General features: G+C 38.8%; 1 protein-coding gene across 2 annotated transcripts in view; it reads left to right on the forward strand.

Annotated features, from left to right (window-relative positions):
• Positions 1-12772, forward strand: part of NUBPL (nucleotide binding protein like) — a 58016-nt gene extending 45244 nt beyond the window's left edge. For both annotated transcript variants that reach the window (XM_044436633.1, XM_044436634.1), the window contains 3 exons: positions 1834-1954; positions 6127-6209; positions 10544-12772. In XM_044436633.1, the coding sequence (XP_044292568.1) occupies positions 1834-1954; positions 6127-6209; positions 10544-10630 (291 nt within the window). In that variant the 3' untranslated portion in view covers positions 10631-12772. The remainder of the gene's footprint in view (positions 1-1833; positions 1955-6126; positions 6210-10543) is intronic.
• The last annotated feature ends 5749 nt before the right edge of the window (positions 12773-18521 follow it).

The following is an 18521-nucleotide window of genomic DNA, read 5'->3' on the forward strand; positions in this document are numbered from 1 at the left end:
GTAAATGTGGAAGCTGAAGTTAAGGAAGGAGTGGTTTGTCTGAGACACCTAGAAAGTTTGGTACAAGTGGCATTTCCACTAGATTTGCTTCTGAGGACTGAAGAGACTGAAGTGTGGATGAAACAAATAAATATGACTTAATACTGCAAAAAGGCTGTTATCCTAGGCTTCAGCTCCCCCATCTGCAATACTGAGGTAGTACTGACCTTCCTTTTAGGTGGTGTAAGTCAGACTGCCCCAATTTTATGTCCTCCAGAAGTTTTGGACTACAGCCCAGATCTACTTCCCTCCATTCATCTGCTGATGGAAAGCATTATTTCCTAACATCATTAAAATGGGGACTCCTCAGCCTGAAATCTTAGGTGCAGTGCTGCACTGTATTGTGGGTAACGGATTGCAAAAGGCAACGTTGCAGAAGATACAAGTGCTTATGCCTGTGCATCCTTGGATTGTCTCGTAAGAAATTTTCCTGAATGTTGGCCTCAATAACTGTGATGAATGGGGAATGTTACGTCAACACAGAACTGAAATAGCGTCCACAATGAACTGTCTTCAGCTTAGTAGATACCCATTAATCAGATCTGATGGAGCCACTATTGCCTTATGTACATGGGAAAAATCTGAGCTCATATTCGAATTTGGCAAGTGCAGCACATACAAGGAATGTGCACTGTAAGCTGCACTCAGAAGTATGTGAGACTATGGCTATTTAACGTTTTGAGCAAATAGGCTTAATATGAAGAGTTGTGAAGACAGAGAGAACTGTTTCAAATGTTTTTTCTAAGCTAGGGGAATAAGAAAGGGAGCCATAGTATGAGTAAAGAATAAAGCATAATTAGTTTTTTTCTTCTTCCTCATTAAGAGGAAGAATCAATGTTATGTGCAATGTAGCTAACATTCCTGACAGGGTCTCAAAGTTACCTCGGTCTATTTAGCAATTAAGAGGGTACAGTTAATATGAGCATTAGATTTTCCTTCAATAGTTTCGTCATTTGTGCTTTATGTATTTTTTTTCTGTTGTTTGATCTTTAAATGTGTCTTTCTTCTTCAGAGAGAATACAAAATGTGTCTCATCCCTGCCTGGCCTGTAAATAGCCAGTGAAACATTTCTAAGGGCGAAGTTGGTGTTGTGGGCCATGCTTTTCTAAAGATTTTCTTCGGCTTTGGCATGACTTGGTTACTGATAAAGAATTCTAATTGAATGGGTAGCCACGGTAACAAGTCATCTCACTGATTTAGCATATATATTTGAGAGATTAAGCCTCATTGGACACAGTGGGAATTGCTTCAGAGTAAAATGTATATAGGATTGCACTGTTTTAGATGGTCAGCTCACACCTCCATGTAGAAGGAGAAGAGCTTGTGAAACTTGTTTGTTCATAGTTAGAAGTGCACACTGAACATCTTGGAAAGTTGGCAGATGTGAATTTGAGAGAAAGTAATTCAAACATCTTGGTGCTTGAGACTCTGGATTGCTGCTGTTATTTCCAGATGTGAAGTGCACTGGGCTATCTGAAAGACTGACTATGTGAGCCTGGCTCAGGTTGTTTTTTTTTTTTTTTTTTTTTTGGAAGGCTCTTGTACTACAGCTCATGGTACTGTGGATACCAAAGGCACAATGTTAGGTGAAGATGTGGAAACAGGCCTTCACAGTAGCTCCTCCTAGGCTCTCTCTACTAAGGGAGCCTATGTTGATTTCTTTGCCAGTGCAATTTAGCACCAGTTCCTTTTTTCTGTGCAATGGGTTTATTTCTGAGTTTATTTCTTTAAAAAAATAAAGGAAACAGCCACTTTACTTAGTTTTATTTAGTATTTTTTGTTATTATTTACCAGGTTTTAGGGCTTGTTCAAAACATGAGTGTTTTCCAGTGCCCAAAATGCAAACATGAAACTCATATATTTGGAGCTGATGGAGTGCGGAACCTAGCCAGCAATCTCGGTCTGGATGTTTTAGGTAAGAATATGTAAATTTTTGAATAAGTATTAGAAATAATAATAGAAGAAAGTTGGATGCAATCTTGAATTATTTGGTTGCTGTTTATTGAAATACATGCAAAGGAAGCTCTTAAGTCTAGACAAACCTGTATTGTGCCCCCAACCACCCAGCAACACCCCATCCCCTAACTTAGACATCATGCAAGTGACATCCAGAGAGGCTAATGAGAGAAATAAGCCACCATGGTGTTCCCGGAGACCTGCTGAATATGTTCATGGTTACCCTGCTGAATGGAAGGCAAATTTGGCCTTTATCCTTCACATCTCCTGATTTCAGTTGGACATGTTTGGATGGATTCAAATATGGGTGCTAATATTCTCACCCTCTTATCATTGAAGTTTCATTGGATCTCCTTTTCCTAATGGAAGTATGCTCACAAAGGCTGGCTACAGCCAGTGCAAGCTCTTCTGACATTGGTTGACAAGAGGTCACAAAGGTGCTGTTGTTGCCATATCATTGCTCCTGTGCCCTCTGTTGCCATCAGCTCTGCCATGGGTGATCTCCTGAGGCAATGTTCCCACAATGTCGGCTTATAGGGAAGACCTGCCCCCTGACCAGGACCAGCCAGTTGGGCCAGCACAAATCTTTGTAGGGCCACACTGGCCACTTTTTCCATCTGACACAGCTCTTCAAAGAACCTGCCTGCCCTCTGGCTTATTTTGAGAGGAACCTTGGAAGATGAGTGGCTACTTCAGAGGTCTCTCCTTACCACTGTGCCATTGGGAGAGTGGGGCTGGTGTGCCTCTTTGTAGGACCTGCTGTAGTGCTGCTGGCTGGCTAGAAGCTCTGGAGGCCCCCACCAGCCCTGCTTTCCAGCTGCAACAAATGTCGCAGGTGAGAGCACCTGGTGATCTGCAGCCACACTGGAGCAAACCCTCTGGTGGAGTTGCAGCTGGAGGAGAACTCAAAATGAATCCAACCAAACATGGCTCAGTGGTAGTAAGGGGAGTATGTAACTGCTGCTTTCCCCATCGCAATATCTGAGGTATAGGGGTGACTCCATCTCAGGAAAAGGCTCGTCCCTGACTCAGGCTCGTTCTAGGTTCAGTCCCCAGTATCTCCAAGTAGGGGTGGAGAAGCTTCTGCCTAAATGCTTGGAGAGGTGCTGTCAGTCTGTGTTACCTGTACTGGACTAGGTGAACCCCTGGTCTGACTTAGGATAAGACACCTTCCTGTGCTGTTACTAAGAGTAGTAATTGGGTTTTACTCTGTTCCATTGCCTTCAGAATAAAACTACTGGCTCCTAGGGATTCATAGTAGAGCACATAGCCCTACGGGTCTAAATATCTAAATATATCAGTGTCACTAGTTTTCAAAACCTATATGTAATATAGTGTCTATTTTTTACTTTGTGTATGCATATATGTAGCATCTTCACACCCCTTTGGGGAGAATGCCCCAGAGACAGTTGAGGTGATCTTCCACTACCTGTAAGGAGAGGGTTGCTGGCAAAATGAGATCTTCCAGGTCCCCAGCTGCATGAGGGGCAGGTAGGACTGCCTGGCTAAGTTATCAGTGAGGAGAGCAACATAATTATTGCTTGGAGAAGGAGCATTTGTCCTTCAGTGCTTAGTAACTGCTCATTTCACCATTTTCTAAGTTGAAGCATATAATGCTCCAAGTTGATAATCTAATATAAAAATTACACCTTAATAAAGCTGCAAAATAAGATAATTGTACCTGATAATGATACATATTTTCATGCATTGCTATAATTGCATTGGTTCACCTGGATTATTCATTAAGAAAAGGCAAGTTCAGTTCTCATAAGCTTCATAGAAACATCAGGATGACAGAGACCTAGCCGAGCAAGGAAATCTGTAATTAAAAGTACACAGTTGGGTTAGCTTAGCTGTCTGCTGGAAAAGTAATGAGGATTAGTGCCTGGGACCTTGTTTCAGCCTTGAGTTGTACTGACCATAGGTAGGAAGTCTCTAATGGCAAAGCTTCCCACAATTAGAAATGATTCATTGTTCTTCTAACCTGCAGCAATATACTTGGAATCAAATAATTAGCGAGGCATGACCTGTATCAGGTGGAAAATCAGATTGTTACACCATAAAGTAGTATGGAAAAGTGTAAGCAGCTGATAAAACTCTGCAGGCACTTTTTTGAGTCAGCCAGCCATGAGACAGAAAGAGATTTTGAAACAGGATGTCACTATCTGTTGTGGTTCACAGATTACTGTTCCTTTTCACTTGGAGCTAGAGCTCCTTCTTTCAGTTACTTTACAACAGAATTCATGTAAGAATCAGATACATGATGCAAAGTATCCACTGGGGGTCAAGAAAAGGTTGAATTGCTGCAGGATCTAGGTGTGTCTTGACAGCTTGGATGGAACTGATATATCTTGAGCACACTTTCCTTGTAGCAAAGGTCCAAGTTGCTGCTGCCGGGCTTTGTAGCATTGTAGCCTGAATCTTCTGTGGTGGTGTCAGCAATACTTTGTGCCACCACAACAATTGTGGGATATTTATTTATGGCATTTTTAATTTGCCCAATAACAAGCATGTTCTGAGTGGATTTTAAACAGTTCAAAGACTAAAATAGGATATAAAGTGACAAACAGCATAGGAAGTGTGTGCTTGCGCATGTGCACAGCCCCCAGAATTCCAAAATGAAGTCTCTAGAATGTCTGGGAGGAAAGAAAGGTCTTTGTTACCAAAAGGATGGCCGTGTAGGCCTCTTTGGGAAGTGCATACTTAACAATGCCACCACCGATAAGGGCCTCTCTCTTGTGGTCATAAAATGTATGTGAAATACCATCAGTAGATGGCATATAAAAAGTATGGAAGTGATAGATATCGCTGCTTTAACACAGCAATTTATTTATGGAGAAGACTTGGAGAGCATGGAGGAAATGTCTTGTACTTTCTGGCAACTGAGTGCCTTAAGATGCTTATGTTAATTGTCATCATAGTGTAACATCAAGGTCAGTATTGCTAAGAAGAGGGCCTTTTCTGTAATGGCACCCTGGTTGTGGAATGACCTTCCTGGAGAGAAGATGACCACATCATTTTCTCAGGAATATTAGCTTTTTAGCTCCTGCTGTTTAAATCTGTCACTGTATTTTAAATTTTCACCATGCTGTTTTTATTTTGTACTTTAAACTTCTATATTGTTTTGTATTTTATGGCTATTTTATGGTTTTAATTGCTGTAACAGCTTTTGAGCGATATAAAAATGCATAAATAAATAATCAAATCTTAAAGTTGTTGTCTGTACAACTTAAATAGTGAAGAGAAATACTGATTCCTATCTCTCATATTATGAATATCTTGGGTTTTGTATTCAGCTATTGTAAAATGTTATAATCACAGAAATCTGGAAAGTTGATTTAGCATAAAGACATTTAAAATATAATGAGACTATATCGCTTGTTATGCTTTTTGTTATTTCTGTGGCAATTCCTTGCTGATTAGAAAAGCACAATATACAGTTAACTATTGGGAGGGAAAATTAATTGAATATGTAACTAGCGCATAATTAAATCAGTAGTTCTCTAATAACAATAACACTTCCTTTCATTTTGGCAATTAAATATTTAAGCATGTATTTGAATATTGATTAGAATGTTATGCTACTGGAAATCATTAGGGAATGAACTACATTACTGAAGAAATAATGTAATGCGTGAATAAGTTGTAAGCTGGAATGATTTACTGTAGACTAATTTTTATGTGCATGCAATGCACTGTCTGTGTGCAGCTAAGATTTTGACTCGATTTTTGGCATAGCATGCACCCCAAATTTTATGCTACAGAATGAATTCTTCTACAGTCAGCTTGTTGCTCCATAGTAAAATGAATATTGTTGCATTGAGAAGAAAATAGAACAGCCAATGTTGCATGCAGTTCTGCTACACTTTCTTTTGTAATTCTGCATAGGTTATCTATTAATTTTTCTTTCAATTATTGGGTGATTTTTTTTCAAACAAGGAAAGAGAGATTCTGCTTTTGTAGAGTTTATAGATCTTTAAAAAAGTAGTACTTTAGCTGTGCTTATATTCTAAGTGATTTTCATTTCTGATGCAATTTGCTATATTAAAATAAGATTTCAGGTGACTTCAACACTAATAAAGTCATGTATGTAACACTGAGTCTTCATGTCTATTTGTGTTCTTAATACAGGTGACATTCCATTGCACATTCAGATAAGGGAGACATCAGATGCTGGTAAACCAGTTGTAGTTGCAGAGCCTGAGAGTGATGTGGTGAGTTTAATTTAGTAAAGCTTTTAAAAAAAAAGATTGTGGTGGAAAATGGCAGAGGTAGGATTATGTCTGATTATAAATCTTTCTTTTTGTGCTAACAGAATTTCACCAGGGCTTAGTGCATCTTTTAGAATTATAAAACGTAGGCTTCTTGGCTCTGTATATCTGTTTAATTACTGTTTAGCCATGATTTGAATAAGAGGCAGGTCAGCCAAGAACCTTGTGTATTAAATGGGGAAGGGAAGAAAAATGGATTAAGATTTAACAGATAAACCTTGAAAACTTTTCTCAGTGCTTGTTTGGTAGTTGAAAAGCTGAAAGTGTGCAAGGGAGCACCAAGTCCTATCTAATGTTAAATGGAATACTCAACATGCACATTTTTACTAGGAAAGGGATACACTTCTAAAATGAAAAGCAATTTGTGCAACCCACCTAGCATTTTATGGTCTCAAAGCATTTTAGTGGGACAAAAAGCTTCCATACAAAGATAAGAAATGGATGTACTATTGAAAATTGGCCTGCCTAAGATGAAATCTAAGTTTCTTACAACCTTCATGCCTTTATCTCTTAATCAAATAATTTCCCATGATGAAACAACGGCGACACCCTTTTAAAACATTTTACAATTAACATATTTCTCAAGGAATCAATTTGCTCCCTTGAAAATATGATGCCCATTTGTTTTCTTATTCCAGAAATATTTTCAAATTGATTGTATAATTGCATGGCTTTGGAGTGGAATCTGCTCAGTTTATAATAGGTCAATAGGAATCAATTCCCTGAAATGTTTTTATAGCTTAGAAGGTAAAGATCTGCCTCTGGGGGCATTTGCACAGCTCTTTCTAAAGTTTGACTAGTGTCCAGAAACTGAATGGTGAGGGATTATTGCAAAGGGAAAGAAAATATTCTATAGAATAAGTTTTGACTAACATTATTACTCAATTCGGAACATGTACAAAACCTGATCTTTTTTCCCATTGTTTTCCAAAGGTACTTGTAGTTCACTAAGTTCTCTTTTCACTAAGTACAAGCACTTGTGAGTGTGAAAACTATGGCATGTCCCAAGATTCACTCCTGTATAAGAAATGTTCCCACTAATCCCTCAAGCGGCTGTTCCATAGAAGAAATTTGGAATGAGCTTTTGAGAGAATCTGGTATAAGATTTTGGTGCCCCATAAACCTGTAACACTTCAGAGCAACAGAATTTATGCCTGAGTTCTGAGGAAAATTTGGCCCAAATGGACTTTGTTGGGCACCTGTAGTTTATATCTTGAGTTTATAACTTTCTCAGTTTTGTTCTCTTTGGCCTCCAAATGGTTAGCTGGCAAGTTGTTAATGTGAACCTGTCTACTTTTCCTTTGCTACAGAAAATGTACTCCTTGCTGTGAGGAAAGATGAGCTATAGCAATTCCCATTAGAAACTCCAGTGCAAGAGAAAGGGAAAATATCTGAATTGAGCACATACCATATTAATATGGAAACCATTTTGAATGATAAATGAGAACTGTAAATTTCTCCTTTCCCCATTTAAATTCTCTTGTTTCACTTCAGTCCCTTTTGTGTTGCTTAGTAATGATGGCACAAATGGTTGAATCCAGCTTTTTATGATCAAATAAATGGCCCATTAAAAAGAATACGAGTAGGAGAAAAAGTTCAATATGTTTACATATTCCGTTTATGTAAAGGGAATGTAGGCTAGCTGATCTTTTCTGTCTTTTCATGCCTGTCAATATAGTAGTGATCCACACTTGGCAATCTTGAGGCCAAGCAAAACCCTTTCTTCCACCTATTCCCTTCTCCGTTCTGTCAAAGCCACCACAAGTCAGTTGGCTACAACTCTTTGTTGGATAGAGGCCTGTTTGGGGGAGAGCTGAGCGGAGGAGAACAGCTCACAAGGTCACTACTACTAATATGCTGTATGCTTCTTTACTGTCATGATAGTCTGAGGAAAAACAGGAGGAGTCTGCATTTTTAAAGGAAAGCAGTGCTGTGGTTGGTGTATGATACTTGGCAAGCCATTTGATTAGTTGGCTCACAGCTTATGAAGATGCATTACACAAAGTGGGATGACTGCATTTAGCTCACTTCTCTAACTCTTCTAGTGAGTTATATCCCATCCCATATCCTGCTATTTAAAAAGAAAATAGACCAATTTAAAGCAATTAGGTCATCAACATCTGTTAGCCATAATAACTAATAATGGAACCCCCATATGTTTGGCCACACATGGCCTCAGAACATGGTTTTTAGAAGGGTCTTGCTAGACAGCCACAGCACGGAAGATCAAATTAGATTAACCAGTGATCTGTCTCAATATGCTGTGGCTTCAGGTTATTTGTATGCCATGTACTTTTGGCTATGAGAAGTTTCGGACAAGCAAGAGGCTGCCTTCATTAGGCCTTGCTAGCAAACTCCTTGGGGACATTAGGCTTGCTGCTCTTGAAGGCAATGCACAGCAAGACAAGGGAAATGGTTTTAAATCTATCTTTAGGGCAGCTTTCAAAAGATGTAAGGTATAAGGTTTGTCCTGGATTTCTTGGAACAAGTCATTTGGTTTGTTGTGCAGACTGACTGGTTTCGGTTCAGTTGACTGCTGTACTACACTGGAAGGCATGGTTTCATGATGAATCAAAGTGGCTTTAAAATCTAAAACTGTGATCAGTTTCGTTCAATGACAGCAGCTCTGCAGACCTTTTAGTGTTGAGGAGAGATTATGTGGATGTAATGAGACTGTTCCTTGAGCTATCTTTTAGTTGTTTTTGCAGCACTTCACACAACCTTCTTGGACAAAGGAATTTTGACTCTTTTAGGATAGTAACAGCACATGAGTCCTCTCCAGGCTAAGACCGATTGCATAACTCTGTACTTATAAACTAAAGCACCAATCCCAATTGTGTTCCTAATACCTTAATATACTCTTAAACATTGTTCTGTTCTGGACATATATCATGTGATTGTATAAGTAAGGTCCTTAGTAGTAAGTATTTCTGCACTTTTTTTTTTTTTTTTTGTCTAAGTTTTCTGAACAACACATTTTAAGACACAGAACCATGTTGTACTGGAAACCTCCAGCCAAACATTTTGACAAATTTATCCAAATCAACCAATTTAAGTCCCCTACTCCCGATGCCTCCTTGTCATCTCCAGTATTTGGTACCCAGGCCATAAAATCTAATTTGCTTGTCCTCTTTTCTTGTCAATAGCAACCGGTCTCTCCTATTCTAAGCTCCACTGTGAAGTTTTTTCCTAGCTACATTTGCCTTGGTTCTTACCATGTTCTTTGAGTCTTCTTGGGTTCTTCCTGAAGGCTGCTCACTCATTTACTGATCTGGTTTACACAGATGCCTTATTTTCCCACCTGGCATGCAACAGATGTGCTCTACCAAAGCACCATAACTCAGCTTCTCACATCATCTGAACCCAGCAAGGGGTGCTTTACAAACTACCACAGAACCCCCAGTTTGCAAAATGGTTTTGAATGGTTCGAATGGCACAACAAACCATGACTAGTGAGGATAATTATAATACCATGATGCTGCACTACTGGCAGGCACATACACCATTAGAAATTAAGTCCTGGTGACTTATTTTTCTTCCTGAACCATATAGGCCTTCCCCATGTCTGTTCAGTAACCATTTCATGGTACTTTCCTCTGCCTCTCTTTATCACATGAGATCTTTTTTTTACTCTGCCTGCTTAGAATTCCTAAATCCAGGACCCCTTCTCTGCTGTTGACAAAAAGCTTTTCTGGTATGTACAGCATGGGTCCTCAAACCATGGCCCACGGGCTGGATCCGGCTCGCCATGCACGTGTGCACGTGGCAAGGTGCTGGCTTGCTCACAAGGAGATCGTTTTGGACTCGCTTGGAGAAAAGGAACTCCTTGTGAGCAAGCCGGCCTTGAGGCACCGGCTTGCTCGCAGGGAGATCATTTTGGACTCGTTGGGAGAAAATGATTTCTGCGGAGGCATGGCCCTGGCTTTCTGCACGCGCATGCACGTGCACTCCCCCAGCCCATGCCCCCTACCCGCACTGCCTTGGCGGCCCATGCCCATCGCTGGGACCTTTCAACTGGCCCCCTATTCAAAAAGTTTGAGGACCCCTGATGTAGAGCAACTTACACAGCCTGATATTTTGCTTCATTATTTATCAACATTCTGCTGTTAATACTTTTCTCCATACAAATATAATGTTTTCACGACAACACAGCTCACTCTGCCTTGCTGGTGACAGGACAGTCAGTTTGTAAACTCTTTCACATGTGAATTTATACTGTTTCATTCTGGTTTAACATTTTCTAAACTAACATATGGATTTTTAAAACACTTTTATAGGCTCAAGCCTATTTGAAGATTGCTGCTGAAATAGTGAAGAGACTACCACTTTCTCCAACTGAAAGACAACATTGTGAAGATCTGTGACTGGAAGTTTACCTGCTGTAGTATGGCACAGATATAGCATAAAAAATGATGTTAAATTATGGAATTGAACCTGCCTTGTATTTTATGAATAAAGCAGAAATCATATGTCATGGAAAGCATTACAGTTAAATAATTTATTGTTAGTGCCTAGCTACATCCAGTATAGTAAACTCATTACTATCTTGCTGTACATTTATTGAAATTTTCAAAGGACCTCTGTGTCTTCTAACAGTAAGAAGAACTAAATCTGTGGAATGAGAGCTTCAGTGCATCCTTCAGTAATCCTTTTATTAAATGAAAATGGCTGTCTGCAGGGAGAATTGCCACACGTTTTTATCATTTTATCTAGATTTGTTATTACATGCCATCAAGTAATTTGCCACCCATGACAATCCTATGAATGAGTACACCCACAATGTCTTGTCCTAGTCAGCCTGCTCAGCTCTGGCAAACTCAAGCCTGTGGCTTTCTTTATGGAAACAACCCATCTCATATTTGATCTTCCATCCATCTTCCACATTTATTGTTCCCTAGTCTTACTGTTTACTCCAGTGAGTCATGCCTTATGTGCCCAAAGAAGGACAGGCTCAGTTTTGTCATTTTTACTTCCAGTGCAAATATATTATGTAATGGGGGTATACTGCCAATGGGGGTATATAGAAATGTACCACTCCATTGGCAGAATGAAGGAGGCCATTCCCTATATCACCACAGAATCTGCTCCAAGCAGTTGTGGAACTTCAAAGTGTAGCGGGGAGATACTAGGTGGTAAATGGTATCAGTGAAGAGCTCTCTTTACAACACTTTCTGCCAGAGGCAGGATTCTGAGGAGAATGGTCTTGGCAGAAGAGAAGCTAGATCGAATGTGTTAACAGGTTCTGGCTACATTACACACACTTTAGTCCCACTGAAATTGAATAATTTACTGTTGATTTCAAGTGGGATAAAATTACTGGATCCAGACCATTAGACCTTTAAGATAATTTATTTCCACTGTGAAAAATTATTGTCAAATGGCCAAACAATAAAATGCTAAGAACTGGCTTTGTATTCTTTATGCATTCCTCTCTTTATCAGCTGATCCTTCATCATTAGATAATTCCTTATTGTAATTGTCTAAGCAAGTTGCTTTATTTCCTTTTATCCTATTGAGCCTGAACAAACCCAAAATTCAGCAACAATGTGTTCATTAAAATTATATTTAGCTTAAAGCAAGTTGCTAAGGGAGGAAATAAGTGATAAAAATAATTACTGATGATTGCATATATGAATATATTCCTACTAGAAAGCAATAGCCCTGGATCAATTAAAAAAGTTCCAGTCACCATTTTTTATCTACTACAAAGTGGAAGTGTCTTTCTCATTTTTTACTGAGTTAAGTTTTGCATCTTTGTGTGTGTGTTGACAGAGTTGTCACAGAGGGTGAATAAGGATATATAGCAATGCATCCGGGCCTTGAGCTTACATAAATGTACATGTGTGGTGGTCTTCATAGGATTTTACATCTTTCTAGTTCCTAGCACTTTCCCCCCCAAAATTGTAAGAACTAATGGCATGGTGCATGGACCTGTTTGCATGATTAGTTCAGCTGCACTGGTTTATTAGCCTCAGTAGGTCGCAGTGCCTGCAAATGCCAGGTTGCCAATCCAAGCATTATTGCTGTGACTGCTCATTAAATGCAAACCCAGCAAGGGTAGGTTGCTCCAGTAATTGACAAACCACCTTTAACTCATTATTATTTTAGGATTACAGGTGGCTTGTCAACCATCCCAACAACCTATTCTTACTGGGCTTGCACAGAACAAGAAGCTGCGGTACTTTCCACTACATGTCAAATATTCAAAATAATGCCCACAGCTACAATGAGAGACCTCCACAGGAAAATTAAATCATACTGGCTTCTTGATAGTGTGCAAACTGGGCCATGGACTTTGGTATAAAAGATAAATAAGATGGCATTTTCCTGCACAAGTTTCTCTGGCACAGTTCTTATGATCAGAGTTTAGGTTGAATATTTGCCCCTTTGACTAATTCATTCCTTCACTTGACATACTTTTGTTCATTGCTATATGTCTTTATATGCACCTGTATCAGTGAACTGTAAGCTACTGAGGCTTCTTAGAGTAAATAATGAAAACCATATCATACGATGTCTGTTTTGCATTTTGTGCTCAAGAGCAGAACAACCGAGTTTCCAGTTCTAGTAGCTTGGAACAGGTTTGGCAAGTAATGATTCATTGGCACTTGTACTTAATGCTTATAGCCAATTTTCCTTCCTGCTGGAATCACAAGGAAATCGTCATATGGTTTGCTGCTTTTTAATCAGTGGTGTCCACTTTAAGTGGAATTCTATCATAATATGCATCATTTCAAAATATGAAATACAGTAGAAGAGCTGGGATACATTAGTGCTACATTTGCAGGTAACAAGCCTACCTAAGGCTACAATTCTTTGTAAACTTACTTCTAATTAAGATACACTGAACACAATTGGGCATATTGCTAAGTAGGCAGTTTTAGCTCTCTTAAAATTACTGTGGCATTAGGATTAGGCTACCTCCAAAGTCCTAGTGTGATTCTGTACACATGCAATGGAAAAGTACCAGTGAGGGACTGGTTTTGCGCAGGAAAATGAACAGAAAAGGGTGGTTAAGGAGCTCTTTTCCCCAAACTGGCAGTCTCTAATGGCTGTGTTTCATTTCTGAAGGGAAAATGCCAGATAGTTTTCTGTATCCTACATAATTTCTAGTTTGGTCCTACCATCAAACACTCTCCTAATTTGGTGAAGCAAGGAGTAAAACCCTGGGGACTTTTGCATGAAGATGGAATGATGGTAATAGCTGTTCAAGATGTTGCGAGAATAGTTATGTAAAAGTACCAACCATGCTGTGCAATTAAACTTTTCCTACAAAGTAGGAAGAGTAGTCTTGGGATAATTGTATAGATCATATAATTGTGCTATTAGTGCAATTAAATGTGTATTTATTTCTCTTAGACTGGTTTCTGCAACAGCTTTATTTTTAGCTGGTATTCTATATAAAAAACTACTGATTGGGAAGCAAATTAACCTTGAGTGTTTCTTCACACAAAATAAGTGCCTCAGCCTGTGAGTTCTTAAAAAAACAAAACACATTTTTCCTGATATTTTGATGGATGAATGGTCATGTGTATGGTTGTAATTAGAAGCATAAATTACATTTTAATGGCTAGCAATGAGGCTTTAATAAACTGCTGTCTATACTAATGTGTATCATCAAATTATGTTAAATAATGGAAGTTGGCACACATTTTGCTAGTCATGAAATCTTCACAATTTGTAATTTTTGGCTTATAGATCCTATTTTGCAAGGATTTCAAGGAAATTTTAAGTTTGGCCTTGCAACCTATGCATGGGCCTTTTCTCTGTAAAGTTGGACAGGTTCCGATCCTGGCAAGGTACAATTAGCATTTAAAACCTATAGATTATTTGTGGCATGGGAAGTTATGTATTTGGAAGTTAGTCTTTTCCTTATAATGATTTCTTGCTTGCTGTTTTCAAACTTTGCATGTAAGTGTGTGGCCAAATATTCAGCTTTCTTAGTAGAAGTGAAAAGAACAATATCTAGCAATTAGTAGACATTGTATTTCCTGAACACTATTTCTGAAGGTAATACTAAAATCATGCAAAAGTTTTTAATGCTCTCATTTTAGTGCTTAGCTTTTTTGAGAAGTAATTGGATGAAAGTCAATGGCTTCCTTCTCACAGCAGTTGCATCTAGGTCCCCAAAAGATCTGAAGAATACAAAGACACCTGTAGCTGAAAGAGAAAAAGGGCAATATCTGTGCAGATGGTGTATAAAATGTGCTCACTCCAGGAACTTCATTGCCATGAAATTGCGAAAACCTAGGAAGCATAGGTGGATATGTTCTTTAGAAAGATGGGGTATAAATGTAATAATAGGTTGCATGATCACATTCCATACTGAAAAGCTGATATGGCCAGTTGGATGCATGGAAGTTAATACGATGTGTGCAGTCAAGTATGTGCATGTATGAATTCACTCTTTGGATTTCTTTTATGGATAGACAATTATTTACCTAGAATATACTGTATTTTTGATTCTACTATAGGAATTCTACGTAAGAAACTTTGGAAGAATGGGACACGTCCTACATCAGCATGGGAATCTTAAACCCCCTCTCCATATATTCCTACCCCAGAAAAATTAGCATATTTTTCTTAAACTTGGAATAGCACTCTTGGGGCTTAAAAAGACCTTGGAGCAGCTGACCCATTTCTTAAGTAGGGAAAATCCTGGGTAAAGAGATAGGTCTTTAATTAGCATCTGAAACATCCCATAGTAGGTAGCTCCCAAAAAAGTGATGCGTTATTTCATCAGAGGTGTGCCCACAAGAAATCAATCTCTAGGTTGTGTTACAACCAGTAAAGATCTCCAATGATTTTAGTGATTATACAGGTCAATACTGGGAGAGGACTGAATGCAAAAAGAGTTACAATATTTTCCTGTTTATCTGTTTCCCTTGTCCCTCATTATCCCTTTCATCTGTTTTAGATTTGGAAGCAGAGATGGTCAGTTGTCTCATATTGCTCTGTATCTTTGCCAAAACTCTCAAAACAGCTTGTGTTCTCTGCAAGATCTATGGACATAGAACCTTATTTTATGAACTGCTATATCTTTAGCCAAGTGGGAAGCAGGCAGTAACAAGATAGAAATATCACAGATGTGGTGCATTCATAACGTTGACTTGTTTTGTCTTCATTTTATGCATTGTGGGTTAGAACTTAGCTAAATTTAATATAGCCAAACAACTTTTTGTTTTTGTCATGGTTATATGTTCAGTAGTGGTTTTCTTTTTAGTTAGAAGTACAGGTTCCCATTGCTAAAGTACATGATTATATCTGTTTATAATCTGGAATTGCACATTCCCTTCTGTGAATATAGATAAATCACTTCTCTTTTGGACCATGGATTTCTTTGGGCAAGCTTTTTAGGAAAACATCTGCTGTTCTTTTTATTATGCTTTGGAAGTGATATGAAAATTATTTTGACTTTAGTTCCAAAATTTTGGTACTACTTATTTCCTATAGTTCAGAGATTTGTTTCACATTCCTGCAGGGAAAATGAAATAAAAATAATTTTATTTTGGGGAGTGGTCTTCGTGAAGGATTTTATTTTTAATGTGAAATACATATTTTAATACAAATATTTTCTAAGGGATATAAAGTGACTATTTCAGTGTATGAGCACTTTCTGATTAGGCTAATGTTGGGTGTCATTCGGAAGACTAAATGCTTGGAGAACACATTGTGTTCTATCCACATCAATTAGTAACATTTCTTTTCATAGAACTTGCCATATGCAAATATATTTAGATCCAGCTCCACAAAAATTGGCCTTAAATGCTCAAATAGTGCGCATTTTGAATGATTGCCTTTGGCAATCCTAATCATGCTTGCTATGGAGTAAGCCTCATAGACACATTGGAAATTACTTCTATGGGCGCATAGAAGTATGTAGCAGTGGCCTTAGATCCTGAAAACCCAAAGGTGCAAATTATGTGAGGTTAGTAGAGGAGCATATTTTTTCTGGCATTACATTGTGTAAGTTATATGTCCCTGGCCCCTGCATGTAATTTCCACAGACTGGAAACCTGTAGAATAGCCAAGGGATTCTGTGAAATGTAGTCCATGTTAAAGCATATTATCCCAGAGAACTTTCTCTTCTTCCTCTTTGGCTGAATTCTGTACAGGAGTAATCTGGTTGCTTCTTTAGCATCCGGTGGATTCTGGGCAACTACATTTTGCTCATGGCATGTTAACAGGTAAAATGCATGTCCTCTGAGGCTATTGGGAGGTATAGGAATGGTAGATAGTTTTATTTATAGGCAGGCAGGCAGGCATACCCATATACATAGGAGGAAATGTAAATACTGTGACAAAATGGCTGTGAGGCTCAAGAGGCAGGGGTGCGATAATCTGGTGTAAAGTTTACATGTATCTAAGTTCACAATGACCAACATGAACCATCAGATTGATCCTTGAATGTGACCTTTGGTTGATAACAAAGGCCCTGTGGAACCTTTGTTTTCCTGTGTGGAATGGGCTTCTTGGAAGGTTTATGAGAAACCATTTGGTCTAAGTGAGTATACCTACAAGTTGGCAGCAGACGAGCATTGTCCTAGCTTATGGTGGCTGTCTGGTACCACAAATGTGTAGACTAAAAGAAATCCTGATGTGTGGCTTTAAGTAATTAATGGGCAGATTGTGCAAAAGCAGATAAATGTAACTGCCAGACTTTGTACTTCCAGACAGGGCTCCTTGTGCATCTTTAATGGATATTTTTTTGTGGAAAGGGAAAATATGGGAGGATTACAAGTGGAGAGTGGCCTTCTCTGATCCTCTGTAAACTCTCATGAATGAGGCAGGGCAAATGCATCATAAAAAGCCTCATCTGGAAACACTTTATGAACATTGCCTTGATTCTAGAAATCCAAGTAATTCATAATGGAAGGAACAGATCGCCCACATATTAAGCCATCTCGCCATATTTTGTAAAAGTTATGTTAAACAGAGGTACGCAGAAGCTCATGTATGCATCCAAGCCTTCTTTATATAACTTCAGCAATGGTCAAAGAGGGCAACTTGTGGCTCCCCAGATGTTTCATTGCACCTTCCCATCAACGCTAATCAACATCGCCAATGGGGAGGGATGAGCCACCCCGAGGCTTCAGCGAATGGGGCGGCATAGAAGTTTTCTAAATAAATAAATGATGAGAGCTATATATCAACAGCACCTAGAGTGCCACAAGTTGCCCACCCTGCCTTAGGTGCTTTCACAATCTCTTATGTGACTTCAAGTGGCTTTTCAGGATTGAGACTGCTGTTATCAACTCACCAAATACAAGAAAGTTGCTTAAATTCTTCACAGTGTTCAAGTTGATTCTGTGAGATCCTGCTTCATTCTGTACTAAATGACCTAAATATGCCTAGCCAGTGGCTGGCCCAAAGTCACCCAGTGAGCTTCATGGCTTAGTGGGGACTAGAATCCAGATCCCACAATTCCCAGTCCAACATTCTTACCACTCCACCACACTGGCTTTCATGTTTGCCATCTGCCCAGAGGGCATTGATTATTGGCCAGATTAAAGATAAAAAATAAATAATATGGTAGCCCAATATTTATTTTTAAGTGAAAAGATTGGAATAAAATATGTAAGGCATATTAGTCCTTGTTAGCAGTGTGTAGCCTTCACTACTCTCAAAGCCATAATGTACACTTTTTATGGAGGTCCTTGCTGGACAGTATTTTGATACAACTCTCACATGTTCTCAAACATGACTGATCATGTAGAAGACCATGAGAAATGAAGTTTTGACAAAGAGCCATCACTTCCTTTTTTCACTGGTTACTCAGTGTTCTATTCAACAATAAATTGTTTGTGTTTCTAATATTTCATGTTGCCTACTCTGGAAGGATTTTCAATGGTTATTAAAAACACTTTACTGTTTTTACCTTACGAGCGGCCTAAAGAGGCAACAAGTCACCCGATTCATAGCTGTAGCTGTAGTGATCTTCTTGGCATGTTCCGATTGCAGTCCGTGCTTACACAGACACATTCAGACTAGGATTTATTATTCCTGGTCCCTTGGTAACTTTATAGCTGTCTCTGCAGGAGGTCTGTTGCCACTTGATGATAATGGCAGCTCTAAAAGTTAAATTTTGTTAGCAGAAAATTGATTATGTTTATTGCATTTTGATTAAGACAAATACTCCAGGTTTAATGATACAGTATGAAAAGAAGTTTGGACTAATTCCTGGAATCCATCAGTTACTAAAGGAGTAACCAGTGTGACAGTTCCCCTAGTATGTGGAATGTTTGCTGAAAGGGA

This window comes from Varanus komodoensis, unplaced genomic scaffold (genome assembly GCF_004798865.1).
Source record: "Varanus komodoensis strain SLA01 unplaced genomic scaffold, ASM479886v1 scaffold3, whole genome shotgun sequence".
Taxonomy (NCBI): Eukaryota; Metazoa; Chordata; class Lepidosauria; order Squamata; family Varanidae; genus Varanus; species Varanus komodoensis.